The 16303-nt window shown below is 38.0% G+C and overlaps 1 protein-coding gene and 1 non-coding gene across 2 annotated transcripts; one reads left to right on the top strand and one right to left on the bottom strand.

The window, feature by feature from the left end:
• Positions 1 to 3380: 3380 nt before the first annotated feature.
• Positions 3381 to 15404, top strand: LOC122429749 (placental prolactin-related protein 1-like). The gene is made up of 5 exons (XM_043450360.1): positions 3381 to 3435; positions 10291 to 10490; positions 12666 to 12755; positions 14440 to 14619; positions 15231 to 15404. Exons 1-5 carry the CDS (start codon positions 3381 to 3383, stop codon positions 15402 to 15404), a joined length of 699 nt encoding a protein of 232 aa, XP_043306295.1.
• On the bottom strand, positions 7718 to 7828 carry LOC122430246. Its single transcript, XR_006266319.1, has one exon. It is a non-coding gene; the product is annotated as a U6 spliceosomal RNA (small nuclear RNA).
• Positions 15405 to 16303: the final 899 nt, after the last annotated feature.

Here is a 16303-nt window from a genome sequence, read left to right on the forward strand (position 1 = left end):
TATCACTGATGAACATAGACGCAAAAATCATTAACAAAATTCTAGCAAACAGAATCCAACAACATATTAGAAAGATCATACTCATGACCAAGTGGGCTTTATCCCAGGGATGCAAGGATTCTTCAATATCCTCAAATCAATCAATGTAATACACTACATTAACAAATTGAAAAATAAAAACCAATGCTTATCTCAATAGATGAAGAGAAAGCCTTTGAGAAAATTCAACATTCATTTACGATAAAAACCCTCCAGAAAGCAGGAATAGAAGGAACACACCTCAACATAATAAAAGCTATATATGACAAACCCACAGAAAACATTATCCTCAATGGTGAAAATTTGAAAGCACTTCCCCTAATGTCAGGAACAAGACAAGGGTGGCCACTCTCACCACTACTATTCAATATAGTTTTGGAAGTTTGGGCCACAGCAATCAGAGCAGAAAAAGAAATAAAATGAATCCAGATAGGAAAAGAAGAAGTGAAACTCTCACTGTTTGCAGATGACATGATCCTCTACACAGAAAACCCTAAAGACTCCACCAGAAAATTACTAGAGCTAATCAATGAATATAGTAAAGTTGCAGGATATAACATTAACACACAGAAATCCCTTGCATTCCTATACACTAACAATGAAAAAACAGAAAGAGAAATTAAGGAAACAATTCCATTCACCATTACAATGAAAGAATAAAACACAACCTAAAGAAATAAAAGACCTATATATAGAAAACTATAAAACACAGATGAAAGAATACAAAGAGGACACAAATAGATGGAGAAGTATACTATGTTCATGGATTGGAAGAATCAATATAGTGAAAATAAGGATACTACCAAAAGCAATTTATAGATTCAATGCAATCCCTATCAAGCTACCAACAGTATTTTTTGGATGCTCGGGGCTGGTGCACTGGGATGACCCAGAGGGATGGGATGGCGAGGGAGGGGGGTTCAGGATGGGGAACACATGTACACCCATGGTGGATTCAAGTCAATGTATGGCAAAACAAATATAATGTTGTAAAGTAAAATAAATAAATTAATAAATTAAAATTTAAAAAATAAAAAAAGAATTTTCCAATTTGCTGTGATCCACACAGTTTGGTGAGGTCAATGAAGCAGGTTTTTGTTTTTGTTTTTTTTTTTTTTAAATCCTGTGCTTTCTCTATGTTTCAGCAAATGTTGGCAATTTGATCTCTGGTTCCTCGGCCTTTGCTAAACTCAGCTTGAACATCTGGAATTTCTAGGTTCGCATAATGCTGAAGCCTAGCCTGAGGAATTGAGCATAACCTTGCCAGCATAGGAGACGAGTACAACTGTTTAGTGGCTGGAACATTCTTTAGTACTACCTTCTTGGGAACTGGGATGAGGATTGACCTCTTCCTGTCCTCTGGCCCCTGCTGGCTTTTTCAAATTTTCACACATACTGAGTGGAGCACTTTAATAGCATCATCTTTTAGGATTTTAAATAGCTTTGCTGGCATTCTATCACCTCCACTAGCTTTATGGGCAGTAGTGCTTCTTAAGACCCACTGGACTTCACATTCCAGAATGTCTGGCTCTGAGTGGGAAAGTACACCATTGTGATTATCTGGGTCATTAAAATTTTTTTTTTTTGTATAGTTCTTCTGTGTACTTTTTCCATCTCTTCTTGGTCTATTCTGCTATATTAAATCACAAAATACCAAAGAGTCAAAGTGATCTTGGGAAAGAAGAACAACATTCAAGACTAGGGTTGCTGATTTCATATTGTATTAGAAAGCTATAGTAATCAAAACAGAATGATTTGCTTCTGGCACGAAAACAGACACATAGACCAATAGAGCAGAACAGCAAAGCCAGAAAGAACCACATACCTGTATATTGTTGGTTAGCTTATGAAAAAGGAGCCAAGAATATCCAGTGGGGAAAGGACATGCTTTTCAAAAATGGCGCTGGGAAAACTGGATAGTGCTATGAAAAAATGAAACTGTATCCCTGTCTTTTGGCATACACAAAAATCAACTAAACAGGGATTAAAAAGTTGAACATAAGACTTTAAGCAATGAAACCCCTAGAAGACAACATTGAGGTAATCTTCTTGCAATTGGTCTTTGCAACAAGTTTTTGGGTTTCACATCAAAAGCAAAGGCAACAACTGCCAAAACAAACAAGTGGGACCACATCAAACTCCAAACAAAGGAACATCAACAAAATCAAATGGCAATTTACAGATTGACAGAAGGTATTTCCAAATCATATATTTCATAAGGGCTTAATATCCAAAAATACATGAGACTTACATCTCAAGGGCAAAAAACCCCAAATAATCTAAATTTTTAATGGAGCATAAGAAAAGTAAGAGTTTCAATAAATCTGAAGATTAGACTGTAGATGAGAGACAGCAAGATTTTCCTTATAGAACAACAAAAGCCTCTATCTTCCTGGCATTACTTTCTTCATCTCCACTCACTTGTTTGACAATTACAGTTCACAGTGTACATTCTTCACAGTGTACCCACAGTGAGCTTTAATATGTACTAAGAACAGCCCCACTGGGGGAAGAAAACCCTAATATTTGCATACTTACTAATGAGGCATGTCAAAAGGAAGTTAATTTCCAGAGTTTACCACTCCATTGTATTATATTTCATTTCAAAATTGTGCCACCGAGTAAGGAAATTGAGTTAAAAGACCTCAATAATATATAGATAGAAAATCGGTTTTAAATGGGAGCATTAATGGATTATAATTTGGGTGTAATTTATTACTACTATTGTAACTGCATTCCATTTGATTCTCTACTGCATAAGGTTAATATTTTATCATAAATATTAATAATAGCATAGGGACACAAACTACTAAAGTTATAGTGAATAGAGAAAGACATAGACTATAGTAGGCAAGAAGTAAGAGTATGGGAAGTCAGTAATGGTAGTAAAGTGAAGGGCAGTATTGCCTTGAGAGGAAGGAAGGTTCTCAGAGTTTTTTGAAACACTAAGAATGAGCCAGATGTGAGGAATTAGCTTAATTTGTAAACCAGAAACTCTGCCAGAAGAAACTTAAGTTCATAAAAATATTACGATGCTAAAATCCACAATTGAGACAGAGAATAGGGTAGGGTAGGGTATATACACATTCAAAACTCTCCATTGCTTAGTGCATCAGGCATCAAGGACCAACCTCACTGAAGTCTTTCTCTATTGCTCAACCTACAGGTACCACCATGGAGAAAGAGATAGCTCTACTCCATGGGCAGTTGAACCCTACTTTTATGGCCTTGTGGATTTCCTTAAGAAGCATTTGATGCAGTGGATTTCCTCCATCCCATCCCACTGGCTGACTGCCCACGGTCAACAGGACTCCTCTCCCTGGGATCATTCCGCAATCCCCATGGCTCCAGCTCCCAGCTCCCGTGGACACCAGTGGACTTACAACCCTGTCAGAGGTATGAAAGGCAGCAGCATGGCTTGTCTATGTGGTTCTCACTCCGTTCAGATGGTCACAGGTTAGTTGGTTCACTCCCCAACAGCTTCAAATGACTCCCCCATTCCAGTGGACAGCCATGGACATGGGGTCTCTCCCCTGTGCTTCAGCTGCACCCCCAGGTGCAGGCTGGTCCCACTTGCTCTCCTCCTTCTTTCCCCTTCTTCCTCGTCCCTTCTTTCCTTTGTCCTACTGAGTTCTGTATGGATCCGGACATTCCTTCTTAGTAGTCAGGGCGTCCTGCCAGTATTCACCTGGTCTTCTGTGAGAACTGCTGCACCTTTAGACGTTGTTGATGCATCAGTGGAGAGAGGTGTACCCCACTTCCACCTGTCCCTCCGTCATCTGGTCCACCCCCATTTGTACACGTATTAGAAATGAGTTTCCCTTTCTATTAAGTAACACTGCCATCACCACACATGTTTAACTTTTGCTTTTTGAGGAGAACACAGATAAGTTCCACTCTCTTCAGTTCATTCAGTCGTGTCCGACTCTATATGACCCCATGGACTGTGGCAACACAGGCTTCCCTATGCGTAACCAACTTCTAGAGCTTGTTCAATCTCGTGATTAGATTCCATGATTAGATCATGAAGCTCAAATATTAGAACCTCTGATCTTATTATTTTTCTATACATGAAAAGTATGTAACCTTTAAAATTCTCTCCCTATTTGTCCTACCCTCCAGTCTTTGGCAATCATTTTTCTACTCTGAGTTCCATCTTTTTTTTTTGTTTTTTCTGAGATTCCTTATGATTGAGATCATATGGTATTTGTCTTCCTCTGACTTAGTTTGCTTAGTGTAATGCCCTCTAGTTTCATCCATGTTGCCACAAATGGAAGGAGTTCTTTCTTTTTCTGATGGCAAAATAATATTTACCTATATATGTCACATCACATTGTTTTAATCCATTCACCTGTTGAAAGATACTCAGGTTGTTCCTATACCATGGCTACTGTGAATAATGCTGCAATGAACATAGAAATATAGATCTCTCTTTGAGACAATGATTTCATTTCCTTTGAATATATATCCAAAAGTGGGATAATGGATGACATAACAGTTCTCTTTTAAATTTCTTGAGGAAACTCCACAGTATTTTTCCATGGGAGTTGCACCATTATGCATCCCTACCAACAGTGCATAAGCACTCCTTTTCCTCCTCATCCTCAATAACATTTGTCATTTCTTACATTTTTGGTACTAGCCATTCAAACAGGTATGAGGTGATATCTCTTGTGCTTTTGATCTGCATTTCCTTTGATTATTAGTGATGCTGAGCATCTTGTCATATACCTCTTGATCATCTATATGTCTTACTTGTGGGGAAATGTCTATTCTTTAAAGATGTAGCATACATTATGTTTACTATATTCCAATACAAGAAACTCAGTTGCTTACCAATATATTTACAACAAACTATTCAGAAAGTGGTATAAAGAAAATAATCCCATTTACTATTGCATCACAAAAAGATAAAACACTTAGAAATAAACTTAAGCAAGGTGTTGAAAGATTTTATGCAAAACCTTTAAGACATTGATAGAAATTTTAAAAAGAGTTAAAGATATGTAAAGTTAGGTTGTCTATTCAATGTGTTTCTTGAGGTAGGACTTGTATTACTATAAACTTCCCTTGTAGAACTGCTTTTGTTGCTTCCCATAGGTTTTATATCATCATGTTTTCATTGTTCTTTGTTTCTAGGAATATTTTTATCTCCCTTATTTCTTCAGTAACCTGTTTATTATTTAGAAATGCGTTGTTTAATCTCCATGTGTTTTTGTTCTTTAAAGTTGGTTTTTTTTTTTCTATAGTCGATATCTAGTCTCATACTGTTGTGGTCAGAGAAAATGCTTGATATAATTTCAATTTCCTTAAATTTACTGAGGTTTGATTTGTGACCCAAGATGAGGAAAATATTCCATGTGCAGTTGAAAAAAAGTGTATTCTTCTGCCTTTGAATGGAATGTGCTGAAGATATAAATTAGGTCTGTTTGCTCTAATAGTTCTTTTTTGGCTTATGTTTCCCCATTAATATTCTGTTTTGATGATCTGTCCATTGGTAAAGGTGGGGTATTAACATGCCCTAATATTATTGTGTTACTAACAATTTCTCATTTTGTGTCAGTTAGTGCTTACCTTATGTATTGAGTTGCTCCTATGTTGGGTAGATAAACATTTAAAATTGTTATGTCTTTTTCTTGGACTGATCCTTTGATCATTTGGTAGTGTCCTTTATCTCTTATAATAGTTTTTATTTTAAGGTCTATTTTTTCTGATATGAAAATTGCCATTCTGGCTTTCTTTTGATTTCCATTTTCATGGAATATCTTTTTCCCTCCTCTCACTTTCAGTCTGTATGTGTCTCTAGGACTGAAGTGGGTCTCTTGTAGACAGCATATATATGAGTCTTGTTTTTGTCTCCATTCAGCCAGTCTGTGTCTTTTGCTAAGAATGGGAGAAGATAATAGCAAATAAAACAACTGATAAGGATTGCTTTCCAAAATACAAGCAGCTCAAACAGTCAATCATCAAAAGCAAAGGCAAGAGCTGCAAAAATAAACTAGTGAGACCACATCAAACTCAAAATCTTCCACATAGTAAAAGAAACCATCAATGAAATGAAATGGCAATCTATGGAATAACACAAATATATTTGCAAATCACATATTTGGTAAGGGCTTCATATCCAGGTATATATAAGAGACTCATGCAACTCAGTAGCAAAAGAAATCAAACAACCCAAATTATTAAATGAGAAAAGGAAGATTAATTGTTTTGAAAAATCTGAAGATTAGACTGTAGATGACAGACACTGTAAGTTTTTCCTTCCAAAACAGAAGCCTGTGTCTTCCTGGCATTGCTTTCTTTATCTCTAATTAAAGAGATTGGTGATTGCAATTCACAGTATACATCCTTCACTCAATAGCAATCACCCTACACTGAGTTATATGTGCTAAGAATAGCCCTACTAATTATAAAAAACTAATAATTACATACTTAATCTTGAGGCATCAAAAATCCAAGGTGATTTTCAGAATTTTCCACTCCATTGTTTTCTACATTCTATTCAAAATTGAAACACCTAGTAAGGAAAAATGAGTAAGAGACCTCAATAACACATGGGTAGAAAGTCATTTAAAACTGGGAACATTACTGGATTATAATGGGGGCAATGCATTATTACTAATGCTATTGTAATTTTACTCCCTTTAATTCTCAGGTACACTAGGTTGATATTTATTTAAAATAGTAATACTAACATAAAGACACATAGTACTCAAGGTACAGTAGATTGAGAAAGACAAAGCTTATGAGGCAGGAAGTGAAATCACAGAAAATTAGCAATGGTATCAAAAGAAGGGGCAGTATTGCCTAGAAAGAAAGCAGAGTTCTCTAATTTTTGGAGACAACATGAACAAGCCAGATGGGAGCCAACCAGCTTAAGCTGTATACCAGAAACTGCACCAGAGGAAAATGCAGTTCATAAAAATACACTGAAGCTAAACGCCAGAATCCAGACAGTAAGGAAATAGAGTAGGGTACATGTAGATACTGAAAACTACTCAGAGAGGTAGACATGGAAGCAAATACACTAATGAGCATCAGAAAAATCAAAGCACAAAAGGGTCTGAAAAGTCAATCGTAAAGAGACTTGGTAGTCTGATCAAAAGAATAAGAGAATCAAATTAGAAAACCAAAATAGAAAGACTTGTGCACATGATAGAACCAGAGAATGCTCAGGAGAGAAAATTTCAGACTTAGTGGGCCAGCAAAAGAAGCCTCCAACATCAGGAACAAAAACCCTGGGCAGGACTCATGACTGTGGGCTTCTGGGAATGGCCTCAGTTTCAAAGTTTGGGCGCTATACCGCCTAAAAGCGAACGCAGACAAGGATTATAGCTTGCTGTGACACTGAATTACAGATAATAGTGTTTGTTAGTTTACTTTTCTCATTCAAGTATAAAGTTAATGAATCACTAACCAATGATAATTGACACCATCAGTTTCCAATCAGATATTTTTTACTCATATAATGAATATCTGAACCTGATCAATGATCCCCAGTAACAGTTTCAATAATTCAATTTATTGATCTTTAATTGAAGGGTAATTGCTTTACAATACTGTAGTGCTTTTGGCCAAACATCAACATGAATCAGCCATAGGTATACCTATGTCCCGTCTCTCTTGAACCTCCTTCCCAACTTCCTTCCCATCCCACCCCTCGAAGTTGTTACAGAAAAATATGGAAGGCTTCACAAATTTGTGTGTCATCCTTGGGCAGGGACCATGCTAATCTTCTCAGTATTATTCCAATTTTTTAATATATGTGCCACCAAAGCAAACACACGAATAACATTTTAACAAAAAAAAAATCATATAGTTAAGTCTTCTACCAATAAATGATCAAATACATTAGGAATTAGGGTATTCTGCTATATTTACTGCCCCTTATAGAATTGAATTTCATAAGGTCCAAAGTTCCATGTAGGAATTAAGCATATATTTATGCATAACACATGTATACATGCACAGAAATATATGCAGACAAATATGCCTATGTTATACAAGCTATTATTCTCCTTGCCTGTCACAATAAGCTCTTTAGTTTATGAGAGAGATAGTCCCAAATTTCTCCAACTTATATGTCTTCTTTTTGAGAACTACTTATTTTATTTTCGTCACCTAATTTTAAGTAACCATTTTCTTCTTAGACACATGCCCCTTTAAACTAACTAAGAGCAGAGGAAACCTCATAAATGCTGATATCTTATCCTTCATTAAATTACCAATCTTCTGGTAAATGGGAAAAAGAATCATGTTCAGATCTCATTCAGGAGGATAAAATTCCTGTTTTATCAGTTCTCTTGTCCAAACTCAATTCTTGCTCACTTTAGTCTTATATTCTGCTTATTTACAAAGGACGGACAGGAAAAGTAATATTAAAATCACGCTTGCAAGAGTCTATGATTTTATGCTTCTGTTGGCCAAAGGTAGGGCCAGGAATAATTTCTGAAATATTACAATACATCATGGAAACATGAAGATCTGGTTCTACTATCAAAGAGGAGATGTTTGGAGATGGTTCGAAAACTGAGCCCCATGGTTGTCAGGATGTGCTCCCGACCAGACAGATGGATTTTCTCCCTGAAACGTTCCAGTCAGGAAAGGCCAGGCCATGTCCACAGAGCCAGTGACGGGGTCCTGGGTGCTGAGCAGGTAAGATTCTCGTATTACCATTTGGAGATTTATTTGCTATTTTCTCGAAGAAAGAAATGTAATGAGAAGACTCAGTTCAGTTCAGTTAAGTCATTCAGTCATGTTCAACTCTTTGCGACCCCATGAACTGCCGCATGCCAGGCCTCCCTGTCCATCACCAACTCCTGGAGTTTAGTCAAACTCATGTCCATCAAGTCAGTGACGCCATCCAGCCATCTCATCTTCTGTAGCCCCTTTACCTCCTGCCCCTAATCCCTCCCAGCGTCAGGGTCTTTTCCAATGAGTCAACTCTTTGCATTGTGTGGCCAAAGTATTGAAGTTTCAGCTTTAGCATCAGTCCTTCCAAAGAACATCCAGGACTGATCTCTTTAGGATGGACTGGTTGGATCTCCTTGCAGTCCAAGGGACTCTGAAGAGTCTTCTCCAACACCACAGTTCAAAAGCATCAATTTTTCGGCACTCAGTATTCTTTATAGTCCAACTCTCACATCCATACATGACCAATGGAAATACCATAGCCTTGACTAGACAGACCTTTTTTATAAAAGATGCATAAAAGTAGAAGAGCTGTCAAGGTGCCTAGAAACAAGGCTAGCCAGGAGAACCAGGCCCCCACACTGATAATTGTCAAAGACTTTAACGGTGAGTGTTTTATAAACAGAGCAGAACAAGTGGATAAAACCAATGTTCTAGGGTCATTGCTGTTTTGCAGTCAAAGACAAAATATTTTTCTCTGCAAGCAGAGTCATCACAGCTCCTGATATAGTCCTGGTTACACACATGCAGGCCGAGAGCCCACAGGCATGTGTGACGTGACATCAGGAAGTGCACAGATGACTGTATTGGTGCCCAGTCTCCTCCATCTGCTAATAATGGGACCTGGGGAAAATTACTTGCCCTCTCCAAGTCATTACATCTTATTATAATTTGATCATCATAGTGAAGATGAAGGCTATCTCACAGGGTTACTGTGAAACACAAATTTTAAGATGTTTTAAAGCTTTTGGGAAAGTATCAAAGACATGCATGCGGTTACAAAGGTGAGTTAGTACTTCCAAGGTACATTGTTGTTTTTCTCTTTGTATTCTCTCTGCACTCAGTAGTAGCGATTAGTCAGTCATGTGTTTACCCTTATCCCGGTGTGATGGTAAACCACACAGATCAACTGGACTTTTCTTATCATTTCAGTGTCTAAAATTCAAGCATTAGTCGATGTAGTGTGAAAAAATTATAAACTCCTAGAGGGCCTCTCTGCTGAGAGCCTGCAGAGTCCCAACATTAAACTGTCTTAAAAGAATGGCCTAAACACTCTGGCTCAGAATTAAGTTCTAAATGTTTGCAGAGCACAGAAGTACTTCTGCGAGCAAAGCAAAAAAGCAGGGAGTAACCTACTTCTCCAACTATCTATCTGTGCAAATATCATCATCCATCTAAATTCACACAGAAGGCACTCTTTCTTCCCCAGCCCAGCTACTACAGCACCAACTGTTGCTCAGAGCAACAGGGAAAGAGAAGGCTTCCCTCCACAGGATGGATTTGATAACGTCAGGTGTCTAGATCATCTCAGAATGGCTCATGTTTTTACTTTAGCAGGGTCCTGCCTGCTCCTGCTGCTGGTCATGTCAAAACTGCTCTTGTGCCAAGGCAACTTATGCCCAACCTGCAGTCCTGACGTGTTTGACATCCCCCTGAAATCCCTTACAGACCTGTTTATTGATGCCGCCAGGCTCTCCCATGACTATCATAACCTTTCCACAATAATGTTCAATGAGTTTATAAGTACTGTGGTGGTGGTGGTGGATTAGTTGCTAAATCATGTCTGACTCTTGCGACCCCATGGACTGTAGCCCACCAGGTTCCCAGAAGGAAACTTCGCATAAGTGACTGGGCCATACTGTTCTTTAAACAAGAGGGCTGCATCAGCCAAACTTCAAATAACACACTCTCTAGGTTAAAGATGCCATCAGCTCATAAGATGTGGAAATTGAAGAAAGGACCAGTTTTGTGAAATCTCAAAGATTCCTAAGAAATGCAATAACTTTTTCAATTTCCTTCATTCATTTTCTTTTTTAAAATTCCAAAATAAATGATTTTGTATCTGTCAACTAGGAATGCCATAGAAGAATACAATGGACTCAGTGGAATAAACAACAGAAATTTATTTCCTCACAGCTCTGGGGGCTAGAAGTCCCAGATCAGGGCACCAGCAAGGTGAGGCTGTGGTGAGAACTCTTTCTTCCCAGGATGGCTTCTCCATGTGTCCTCACACAGGGTGGGGGGTGGGGAAGACAGACAGAGGAAAGGACACACAGACACAGAGACAGAGAGAAAATTTTCTGGTGTTTCACTTCATGGAGACACTAAACCTATTGGATGAGCGTTCCACCCTAAGAGCTCATTTAACCTTAATGGGCTTTGCTGGTGGCTCGGATGGTAAAAAATCTGCCTGCAATGGGAGAATCTTGGGTTTTACCCCTGGGTCTGGAAGATTCTCTGGAAAAGGGAATGGCAAGCCACTCCAGTATTCTTGCCTGAGAAATCCCATGGACAGAGGAGTCTGGAGGGCTACAGTCCATGGGGTCCGCAAAAGTCGGAATCCTTTTCAAAGCACAGTACTTTGGCATTTGGGGCTCTAACACATGAATTTGAAGAACACACATTCAGTCCATAATACTACCTGACATAAAGCACTTTTAGGTGGGACTGGGGAAAAGGAAGCATGTTGATTTTCTGGTCCTTAAGTGTCTCTCTGGGCTTTCTTCTCTAGGCTCAGAGTTAATAGCCAATAAATGAGAACTGCTCTGCAGTGAACTGGGTGGATGGAACATGTTAAACAAAGCTGAATCCCGGTCACAAAAACAAATAATGATAGTTTTTTTAATGCTACAAGTTATTGTTTTAAGATTTGCAGTGAATAGGTTTCAAGCTACAATAGAAGGGGAGTTTACAATTGGAAACAATTATTCTCTTTCTGATGAAGGTATTTGAAAGTTGTATGTTAATTCTTTTAGGTCAATCAAGGAGCACACAATAGAGCAGACAGCTAATAAAAGGCGGTGCTAAAGGTTTCTATTAAATTTACGTAGTTCTTTGTAAACACTAGTTTTTGTTTCATCCTCCATTTTTGACCGTCCTTTTTTTTTTCCCAACTCTTCCAAGTAATCTCTTTAAATGTTCGTAACTTCTGCTAAAGATTAGTTTTTCTCTATCAAAGTGTTAGTTAGATTTTTCTACTCTTGTTATTCTAAGTCCATTGCTTAGTATTCCCTATAACTTTATGCTATGATTTTCTGATGTACCATTTTGTCACCATAAACAACATTGTATTCTGCACCTGGGATGAAACACTAATCTTTTTGGTGTGTGGATTCAGAAATAAGTCGAAGTCATTACTGTATTACTCCTTATAAGGGAATATATTGGCTCTGACCCACAGAGATTAAATGGTTAAATATAGGTGCACGCATGCATTCTAAGTCACTTCAGTTGTATCCAATTCTTTGTAACCCTACTGACTGTAGACCAACAGGCTGCTCTGTCCATAGGATTCGCCAGGCAAGAATACTGGAGTGTGTTGCTATATCCTCTTGCAAGGGATGCTCCTCACCTAGGGATCAAACCTGAGTCTTCTTATATCTCCTGCATTGGCAGGAATGTTCTTTACCGCTACCATCCCCTGGGAAGCACCAACTATTGGTACATATGTACTATACTTGGTTCAAATAGTTTAAAAATAATAATAATAATAAAACAGAGAAAGGAAAAGTTTAAACTTAGAAAGGTTAGATGTAAAATCATTTTTATATAGACAATGTATCAAAAAAGTAGGAAAAGAATGACTTTCAAATTTTGTGATGCCCCCCCATTAAAAAAATTCCACGTCTATCAAACATGTAAATGTTCTGGTAATGGGTTCATCTACTGAATGCCCAACAACTCTAACTAATTGCCTGATCACTTTCAGGAAGGGCAAACAGTATTGTATCAATGCCACCAAGAGCTGCCACACAAAGTCCCTCCATGCTCCGGAAGAAAGAGAAAAAGCCCTACAGATGAACGTGAGTTTTTTACCTGGATTTTTCACCAAATCAAATGAGACAGTATCTGGGTAACCAGGCTTCAGACTATTAGAGGTTATGGTAACAGTACATGGAGGAAAAGGTGTAAGAACCGTAAGCAATTGAAGAGAAATTATATTATGCAGTTGATGAAGCATGAGTGAAATCAAGGGATGACTAACGATCTGTAGTAGCAAAGTAAATAACAGATCTATAAAGGGTCCATGCAGACAACTTTAGTTCAACCAATGCATTAGACACAGGATTGCAGCTATTATACTGTACAAAACCAGGAAATGAATGGGAACTTCCATGTGTAAAATATAAGATTGCAAAATTCATGAATATGTGAGAAACACACCCCAGTTTTGAGTACTCCTTGTTACTACTGACTCCTACTTGGGAGTTCTATACCGCACCACCCAGGCGATCGCGTTTACTTTCAAGACTCTCCTGATTCTGCTTCTACTTCTCTGACACCTTCTTCATTCATCATTCTCAATGACTTCTCTGTCACTTTTTATTCTTAATTTGTAAGTCTCCCCCACAATGGCCTATAAAACATTGCTTTGCTTCTCATGGCCACAATAATTGCCTCTGTTCTGAGGACAACACAGTTTACATAGCAAGGCTCAATCATTTATGGCACCTGCAAATTGTCACCGTTATTGATTTCCTGCATTATCCTTCTTCCTAACATTATTTAAAATATTTTCACATGCAGTCCCCCTTAATAATGAGGATGATCAAGTAATGGAAAAAGGTCAAAGTGGAAGAAGAGGAGGGATTTTTCAATAAGCTTAAATTTAAAGTTTATTCAGAGTTACTACATGGCCCTACATTTTGCTAAGTACATTATACGCATTACTATATTTAATCCTACTCAGTTCTCTGTTCTTTACCACTAAAACAGTTCATGGATGTAAAGAAATCAAGCATATTAATTAGAGATATTCAGCCCCCAGGATTTTCATGCTCAATTCTACTAGTAGTAGTGAACCTGGGGGGGAGGGGAACCCTCCATTGTGAATCCCACTGATGCTGTTACTAAAGACAACACTGCCATTTTCTGCCCGGACACATGTCAACAAGACAGAGTCTTCTGATACCAGCATGGGGGCCAGTGTTGGGATCAACTGAGGAAAGAAAGCCTGTTTAGGAATGTCATGTCTTCTTCATTGTCCCTTTGTTGTTATAGCATAAAACAAATTACCGATTGAAAATCAATATGAACGACTCATCTGATTCATTAATACGAAAGAATCACTGGGTGACAATGATGTGGGCACAGGTAGAACGCCTCTTTCCTGGGTCAGGTACTGCAGGTGCATACTGACTTGTCATAAAATACTTAGATTTCTCTCACGCAAATATACAAACATAAAAGAACTCACTGAGTGGTGGTAGAATTTCAGAGGAAAAAAGAAAATTCTTCATGTTATAAATTAGAACACATCAGAGAAATTAATTCCTAAAATAACCTAGATTTTTAATAATTCAGAGAAGTGTGAACTAATAGCTTACATTTTATACTTTTGAAACTTTCACTATCTTTAAAAATCTCTGCATACACATAGGAATAACCAAAATTTTTTTAGGTCAGCTGCTCTGAGCAAAGATCACATGTTACCAAAACCACTGAATTATGATTATTTTAATGAGACTTTTTCTTCTGGTTGCTTAGAATGAAGACCTTAGTAAGTGGATACTCATATTACTGTACTCCTGGAATAGACCTCTGTATCATCTAATCAAAGAGCTGCAGAGTTTGAAAGAAGATTCAGATGCTATCCTATCAAGTGCCATAGAGAATGAGAAAATGTCAGACAAACTGCAAGGATTCATAGAGAGGCAATTTAGCCAGGTGAGCATCCTGCAGAGGGCTTTCTTGCTTTGTTCATGAATGAAAGAGTTGACCTCTGTAATGCATAAGGAGTTTTGAAATATCTCATTTTGTAAGAAAAAGATTCATGACTTCTACATGATAGACTTCTACTACATAAAGCAGGAGTTTAGTCATTCATAGTGATAGATTCTACTGTAAAGGAATCAGAATTTCACTGCAATTTTTGTCATGTGAACACAATTCCACCAAAAGCTTGCCTCTTCCTAGGCACAGGTGGTTGAAATAATTTCAGGAGTAAGAGAACTGGAGAATAGAATTTTCAAGATCAGCATTTTCTTCAAAGTATCCCACGACATCTGCTATTGAAGTTCCATGTGTCTTCTTTCTCTGTTCTGCTCAAATCAAAGGATGGGAGTGGGAAGGAAGAAGAGAGAAAGTTAAAACTAAACGAGTTATGTTTCTACTTTTTAGATTCCTAATAGTTTTCTCATTGGCCAGCTCCAAAATCCATATCTAGAGAGTTTTATGTTCGTATGTCTTCCCCAAATCTTAATTTGATAATTAGAAGCAAAAAAGATAAGCAAATACTAATAAAACACAAAAGAAGGCATTATCTTTTGGGTATTCAGATTATTTTTGCAGTCAGGCTGAAGATGTCGGAGGCTCGCACTTTCTGGTCAGGACTCCCATCCCTGACGTCCACCGATGAAGATAGGCATCATTCTGCATTTTATAACCTGTTCCAGTGCCTGTGCAGGGATTCACGTAAAGTTGACATCTACACCAAGATCCTGGCATGCTGAATCCACAAAACGCGCTAAATCCACATCCATCCGATCCCGCTCTGAGATGGTCATAATGATCTATCCCATAGCAAGCTTCTTTGAAATTTACAGCTTTTCAATGCATGCTCTTTGAAATGGTTCTTCTCTTAAAAAAATAAATACAGACTCTGTAGAGATGTCAAAATCTAAGAGGGCAATTTGACAACACTTCATATTTTCATTTAATATAAAATCAAAAGAAAATCCACCCCTACAATTGAGAGAATGAAGCTCATTTTAAAAATTAGTCACAAATAGCAGAAGCTGGCATTACGAATAAGACCATTAAGAGATTACATAACAATTAAAGCCAATTATTATGGGTCAAGTTATTACAATCAGAGAATTAGAAAATTGTTCATGGTTCTGGCCATGCTACCAAGAAGACGGAATCCTCAGGATTCTTTATTAAAGCCAGCCGCAAACTGTCAACCAACTGTCACAGTGTTACACCATACAGGATCAGTGCTTCGCACCTTTGTACAAATAGCATGAAGTTTACTGAACTGTCTGAAGATTGTTAGGATGCTGTCTTAGACCTTCTGGGTTTGCTATAACAAAATATCACAGACTTATAAACAGTGGAAATGGATTTCCACAGCGTGGTCTTGCAGGGTCTTTTCTGGTCACACACTTCGTATTGTCTCCTCACATGGGGGAAGGGCTCGGGAGCTCTGTGTGTCTCTTATATATAAAAGCACTCATCTCATTGAAGAGGCTCCATCCTTACAACTCCATCACCTCACAAAGGCTCCACTTATGGGTATCATAACCATGGGAATCTGGATTTCACCATATGAAATTTCTGGGGGACACAAAGGTTGAGACCATAGCAGATAGAAACGTGAACCGGTTCCATCCTCCTCCAGTGGCTGTCT

This window comes from Cervus canadensis, chromosome 28 (genome assembly GCF_019320065.1).
Source record: "Cervus canadensis isolate Bull #8, Minnesota chromosome 28, ASM1932006v1, whole genome shotgun sequence".
Lineage (NCBI taxonomy): Eukaryota > Metazoa > Chordata > Mammalia > Artiodactyla > Cervidae > Cervus > Cervus canadensis.

Coding starts and splice junctions, on each gene's coding strand:
- LOC122429749 (XM_043450360.1), top strand. CDS start 3,381: ATGGCTCCAGCTCCCAGCTCCCGTGGACACCAGTGGACTTACAACCCT. Junction 3,436..10,290: donor GACTTACAACCCTGTCAGAG/GTATGAAAGGCA, acceptor TTACTTTAGCAG/GGTCCTGCCTGCTCCTGCTG. Junction 12,756..14,439: donor AAAAAGCCCTACAGATGAAC/GTGAGTTTTTTA, acceptor CTGGTTGCTTAG/AATGAAGACCTTAGTAAGTG.